Source organism: Daucus carota, chromosome 9 (assembly GCF_001625215.2).
Source record: "Daucus carota subsp. sativus chromosome 9, DH1 v3.0, whole genome shotgun sequence".
NCBI classification, from domain to species: Eukaryota; Viridiplantae; Streptophyta; class Magnoliopsida; order Apiales; family Apiaceae; genus Daucus; species Daucus carota.
The window spans coordinates 39922344-39929250 of record NC_030389.2 but is presented as its reverse complement, the minus strand read 5'-3'; the positions used below and the strand labels follow the sequence as shown (position 1 = coordinate 39929250).

Genomic DNA, 6907 nt, shown 5'->3' with positions numbered 1-6907 from the left:
AATAAGTATAATTTAAAATCTCTATATATCCGGGCTCCGATATTAGATGTTTCTTTTGGATAACGAGATCATAGAATTTGAATGGAATTTTGTGTTACGAAACTTATACATATCAACGGTCATAATTTTCTTTCTAAGAATACTCTTTTCTGTCACATATTTCTGAAAAGTATTTTTCAAAACATTTTCATTTTGTCGGAGGTTTTTTGCCAAAACGGTCCATTTAGAAATCTACTTTATTCTCATTTCCAAGGCCTTCGACCAGGATATACGATCCCTCAAATTATGTAACATTTTACATAAACAAAGAATCCAACATCCAAGATAGCAAAAGACAAGAAAAGAAGATGGGTGATGAGATTGGCTCTCTCCCTCCCATAATGTGCGATAGGAATAGATACAAATGCACCCAATAGTGTTTGTATCCATAATCTTGACACTGAATTTTTTAACTTGACATTCCCAATAAAAAAGAAAAGCGAGTATCACACTAGTATCAAATATTGCTATCCATATGTGATTTCTTAGCGACGTGGTCCAATCATATACAATATTTGACATCCCCCTCTTCAAACTGTTTATAAACACGGGGATACAAGTATAAACCCACTCACTCTAAACACAAACATAAGCCACTGAATCTTATAATCTTGTCTGTCCTAAACACCCATTAATCTCTCTCTCTCTCACCCTCCCTCCCTCCCTCTCTCTCTCTCTCTCACCCTCTCTCTCTCTCTCTCTCTCTCTCTCTCTCTCTCTCTCTCCCTCTCTCCCCCCTTCTCTCTCTCTCTCTCTCTCTCTCCCTCTCTCTCCCTCTCTCCCCCCTTCTCTCTCTCTCTCTCATCTCTCTCTCTCTCTCTCTGATAATAATATATAAACACCAAGTGGGCAAGTAGTGGTCTACTATCTTGCTGTGTTGTTGAGCTCCAAAACACATAAGTGTGTGAAAATTATTCGATGGCTTTGTGTACATTAGCATTTCATGGGAAGTTTAGCAAGGGAGCGAGTTTGGATCTCCAGAAGTCTCGTTTGTGCTTTGGAACAGATCTGCACTCTCAGTATCCACAGAAACTTAATCAGGTTTGATCTTTTTCAATGAGTGATTATACCAGAAATTTATTATTTCTTTTTGATTTACAAGATTCTGGTGATTGATATGGCTTCATGATGTTTGAATCTTTGTGTGAATGGTTGATGTTATACTTTATTTAAATATTTGTTTTTTGGTATGTTATATGATATTCAATGCATAAGATTTTAAAGATATGAAGCCATGAAGGGCGCAGAGGAGACACGGGGAAATAGTCTTGCCATTAGGCTATCAACGAATTGTTCTATGAATCTGAATACTATGCATATGCGTTTGTAGTTGTTTGTTTATTGCATGAATTAAAATTTGTTAATTCAATGTTGGTGACATTGTTTGATTAACAATGATTTTGTTAGTTCTCGCGCTTTCTGTTCCGTTATTTTGTGGTATTTCTATGAGGAAATGGTACGCATATTGATATAGCAAAAGTAAAAAACATTTACAATCAAGTGATGGGAGTAAATCAAGATGCAGAGAAGCTTGGATTGTTAAGAAAAAGACAGAGAACATGGAGGCTAAACCCTAGGTTGTAAATTGTGATGTTTGTCTGTATTATGCTCTTGTAAACGAAAGATGAAGATGCATATTATGTTAAGCTGTTTATACAGATTTGGAATTTTAATATATGTGCTGATTTGTAAAAGCGCTTGTGGCAAATTTAGTTGAAATAGATGGCAACTGAACTATGTTTGTTAACAGACAAGGAAAAGATCACTTGGAATATGTGCAAATCTGTCCGAGACAGGGGAATACCATTCTCAGAGACCTCCTACTCCTCTTTTGGACACGATCAACTATCCGATTCACATGAAAAATCTGTCAACCAAGGTATAAGTACTTCATGCATAAAAGCTGTATCTTGTTTATTTATGTAAGTGTATAACTTATTACAACTTTGACCTAATATGTTGCAGGAACTGAAGCAACTGGCAGATGAACTGCGGTCCGATGTCATCTTCAATGTTTCTAAGACCGGTGGTCATCTTGGTTCAAGCCTTGGGGTTGTTGAGCTCACAGTAGCTCTTCATTATGTCTTTAATGCTCCTCAAGATAAGATTCTGTGGGATGTTGGACATCAGGTGATTCGCTCTTTTTGTTTCTATTTTTAACCTAGACAGATACTGTTAAAAAATGAGGAAGTTGCGATAAACTTGTCTTTGATTTGCTCCTAACTAATGAAATGCAGTCATACCCACACAAAATTTTGACTGGAAGAAGGGACAAGATGCACACAATGAGACAGACAAATGGCTTGGCAGGATTTACTAAGCGAGCGGAGAGTGATTATGACTGCTTTGGTACTGGTCACAGTTCTACCACAATTTCTGCAGGATTAGGTAATTCCTTATGCAAACTGACATTTTTAATCGAATTATTGAATCACTATTAGGTATGATTGTTTGCAGACTGTATAACCTAGAAACAATAAATGCATACTCTGATGTGCGAATACGTGCTTTTCCGGAAATGGCCAATGGAATTCCAATACAGTGCCCATTTATATATTTAAATATGGTCGATGATATTTAAATACTCCTGATGCCTCCACGTACCCAACCTCTTTTTACCAAGAGCAAACATGATTCGTGCTAATTATAATTTTAGATATAAATTCAAAATGTTCCCTACACCGCTGAATGCTGATCATGGGGCTAAGATTGAGACGTTTTGAGGTTTACAAATTTCTCTCACTCTTTATGTGGTCGGTATCATGAGTCATTTTCTTTTATGTTTTAATGACCTTGCCAAATTGTTAATGTAACATCTCGTGCCTGTTCTTAATGTTGATTTGATATATTCTCATAATGAACAGGGATGGCCGTGGGAAGGGATTTAAAGGGAGCAAACAATGATGTAATTGCAATTATAGGGGATGGTGCCATGACAGCTGGTCAAGCTTATGAAGCTATGAATAATGCTGGGTACTTGGATTCAGACATGATTGTCATTCTTAATGACAATAAACAGGTCTCTTTACCCACAGCTACTTTGGATGGACCAGCAGCCCCTGTGGGAGCGTTGAGCAGTGCTCTCAGTAGGTTACAGTCCAACAGGCCACTCAGAGAATTAAGAGAAGTTGCTAAGGTTAGTACAACTTCGCTGTAAATTGGGGTAACTACAAAATATCTAGTAGTTCTACACAACCTTTAACTTTGTTCTTGGGATTGTTTCAGGGAGTTACCAAACAGATTGGCGGGCCTATGCATGAAATTGCTGCAAAAGTTGATGAATATGCACGTGGGATGATTAGCGGTTCTGGATCAAGTTTATTCGAAGAACTTGGACTCTATTACATCGGTCCTGTTGATGGTCACAATATTGATGACCTTGTTGCCATTATGAAAGAGGTTAAAAGTACCAAGTCAACTGGTCCTGTATTGATTCATGTTATCACTGAGAAAGGCCGAGGATACCCCTATGCTGAAAAGGCTGCAGACAAATACCATGGTATATGCCTAAATTTTGGCCAACATGTTGTCAGATAATCTTTATTTTATACTTGGGGAAAGATTTAAGTCTGTATAGAATTCTTATTACAGATTTTATTTTGGATCATGATAGCTTTTAATTTATGCCAGTGACAAGGTTTTGGAGATTAAATCCAAATTTACATGATTTCTTATGAGGTTATGATATGAACAAACGGGCATGTTATATGTACCTAGTTGTAGCTTATATTAATTCCTATTTTGCAATTTCGATGGTCATCATCTATTTATCTTGGATTCTTGGTTGTTTTTGCAGGAGTTGCAAAGTTTGATCCAGCAACTGGGCAGCAATTTAAAGCCAGCGCTAAAACTCAGTCTTACACAACATACTTTGCAGATGCCTTGATTGCGGAAGCAGAGAGTGATAAAGGAATAGTTGCAATCCATGCTGCAATGGGTGGAGGAACAGGCATGAACATTTTCCAACGCCGGTTTCCGACCAGGTGTTTTGATGTTGGAATAGCAGAACAACATGCTGTAACTTTTGCAGCAGGATTGGCATGTGAAGGCCTAAAACCTTTTTGTGCAATTTATTCATCTTTCTTGCAGAGGGCCTATGATCAGGTAATATATAGCTTCTCCAACTCTTTCTATCCAAATTCTGTTAAAAAGTTTCTTAGTCAAAGTTACGCTTAAAACATGTCTTACAATCTCCTTTTCGTTCATATCACAGGTAGTCCATGATGTGGATTTGCAGAAGTTGCCAGTGAGATTTGCAATGGACAGAGCTGGCCTGGTTGGAGCAGATGGTCCCACACATTCTGGATCATTCGATGTGACCTACATGGCTTGCCTCCCGAATATGGTAGTGATGGCCCCTTCTGATGAGGCTGAGTTATTTCACATGGTTGCAACTGCTGCTGCCATAGATGATCGGCCTAGTTGTTTCCGTTACCCAAGAGGAAATGGGATTGGTGTAGAGTTGCCTACTGGAAACAAAGGCATTCCACTCGAAGTAGATTTCTAAATCAATGTTCATGTGCTGGTCTTCTCAAGGTACATTATATGTTCATATTATTTGATAATATCTTTATCTTTCCTAACAGGTCGGAAAAGGCCGGGTGTTGATTGAAGGGGAACGAGTAGCACTCTTGGGCTATGGAGCAGCAGTTCAAAGTTGTTTGGCTGCAGCTTACTTGCTAGAAACTCGTGGTTTACGTCCAACAGTTGCTGATGCACGCTTCTGTAAACCACTGGATCATGCACTTATTCGCAGCCTCGTAAAATCGCATGATGTGTTGATCACAGTTGAAGAAGGATCTATAGGAGGGTTTGGTTCTCATGTTGTTCAATTCATGGCCCTTGACGGGCTTCTTGATGAAAATATAAAGGTATGAAGCTTTTAACTGCGTTTAGTTATTGACCTCTGTTAAATTAGAGTACTTGAAATTTTAATTTGGATTTGGATTGTGCTGTAAAAATTATGTGAAGTTTTTTTCCCTCAATGATGAAGCCTTATAGTGCTACTGTTATTGCAATTTGAAACTGGTCATAATGTTAAAATTATACTGCTCTTAGAAGAAGTTAGAGATGCAGTTACTAATAGTTTAGGCTGGGGTGTCTGAGATATTTTGATGCGGGTATTTGGAGGTTGATTAAAGTGGGATCTTAAATGTCTATCATTTTAAATGTCTGTCATCCTTTCACAGTTTCACATAAGAGTTCCTAAATCTGCCTGGTATGTTATTTGCAAAAACTGCAACATGACCTGTTTAGCACAATATCTTCTCTGTTTTTGCTTGAACTAAAATGTGATTAATTAATTTACTGTACAGTGGAGACCAATTGTCCTTCCTGATCGCTACATTGACCACGGATCACCAGCGGATCAACTAGCTGAAGCCGGACTGACTCCATCTCACATTGCTGCAACAGTATTTAATATCCTCGGGCAAACAAGGGAGGCTCTAGAGATCATGTCGTAACTTAGAATCAGGGTTGTTTAACCATAAGTATTTGCCATCGATGTACAAAAATCAAGGCAAGTTACAAACTAATGTGAATACGTAAGAATCTATGGTTTGTTTTGTTTGAATGTTATAAGAGGTAGTAATGGCGAGTTCAGTGTTTTTTGTGGTTTATTGGCAGTTCATATATTTCAAAGGTCATTTCCCCAGTTTATTTCCGAACCAAACGCAGAATTACACAAAACCATATTCTATATCGTTCATACATTCTACATGATTGAGCATGCATTTGCATTCTCATCACTGAACAACAAGTATGCTTCACTAGGACCGACATATTCAATTATCAGAGAATCTATAAATTGCTTCTGAATCATTTCTTCCAAGAATGAATCTTCATCGTTCTTGAAGCCCTCCGTGTACTCTTTCAAACTCAATATATCAGCAATCTTCCCCGTCTTCTTCTTTATTCTCTTTGCAACTTTCTCTGGATTGATTCGGCCTATTATAGTAACTTGATGTCGTATGATATCCGTCGTAAATGTCTCCACCCCTTTGATCAAACCAAAACCAAGAAAACCAATCAAATCAAAACAAAAGGTTTTAACAAAACCCGAAAAACCTTAAACCACATTACACAAGACACATCATGTGGTGCCAATGCTTAACCAACCTTTGATTTTGGAAATGACTTTGGCAACAGTTCTTTCACATCCGGCACAATGCATCCACACATGAAACTCTACCATTACATACTGCAGAAAATCGAGAACGAAAAACAAAATAATTAAACAAAACGCAAGTAGCAAGAAAGAAGGGTCCGGTCCCTATACGTATGATGCAGAATACTATCAACTTTTTCCGCCAGATGGATGAAAATTCTAGGAGTATGTATAACTTACTTTGTCTTGAGTCTTCTTCTTCCTTTTCCACAGTGGCATTGTTTTGTGAAACAGAGATGTGCACATTTGTGACTTGGTGATAAATAACTAGGCGTAGGAAAGCAGTTTTTATAATTTCAAAAGAGTTAGTTAATGCAGTTACTCATTTCAAATACCAGAGAATACTCCCTCCTTGCCCAAACTGTATAGAAAAGACTTAAATACAATTTGTATCAGGTAGTCTGGGAGAAAACAAAATCATAACCTTTATTTTCTTTTTGTTTCGGTTTAACTTGGACCAGATGAAATACTTCGGTTGCAAAAAATTTAGATCACAAATTAAATTTATTAAGAATATTTAATATAAAAAATAGCAATTGAGACACGCTTTTTCCAAATTTTATATTTTGTTTGAATTTTTATTCAGAATAATTATTTTTTATCACCTTATGTAATTATAAAAATTATTTTACCACTAACAATTAATGATATTTACTTGATCCTTATTCCCCTATTTAGGTTATAGATGCTTTTTTTTGT

The 6907-nt window shown here is 37.1% G+C and overlaps 1 protein-coding gene across 1 annotated transcript; it reads left to right on the top strand.

The window, feature by feature from the left end:
* The first annotated feature begins 583 nt into the window (after positions 1 to 583).
* LOC108202654 (probable 1-deoxy-D-xylulose-5-phosphate synthase, chloroplastic) lies at positions 584 to 5660 on the top strand. Its single transcript, XM_017371149.2, has 10 exons — positions 584 to 1080; positions 1790 to 1918; positions 2005 to 2169; positions 2277 to 2427; positions 2904 to 3175; positions 3265 to 3538; positions 3836 to 4143; positions 4253 to 4534; positions 4626 to 4910; positions 5355 to 5660. Exons 1-10 carry the CDS (start codon positions 958 to 960, stop codon positions 5502 to 5504), a joined length of 2139 nt encoding a protein of 712 aa, XP_017226638.1. The 5' UTR covers positions 584 to 957; the 3' UTR covers positions 5505 to 5660.
* Positions 5661 to 6907: the final 1247 nt, after the last annotated feature.

Coding starts and splice junctions, on each gene's coding strand:
- LOC108202654 (XM_017371149.2), top strand. CDS start 958: ATGGCTTTGTGTACATTAGCATTTCATGGGAAGTTTAGCAAGGGAGCG. Junction 1,081..1,789: donor ATCCACAGAAACTTAATCAG/GTTTGATCTTTT, acceptor GTTTGTTAACAG/ACAAGGAAAAGATCACTTGG. Junction 2,170..2,276: donor TGTGGGATGTTGGACATCAG/GTGATTCGCTCT, acceptor AATGAAATGCAG/TCATACCCACACAAAATTTT.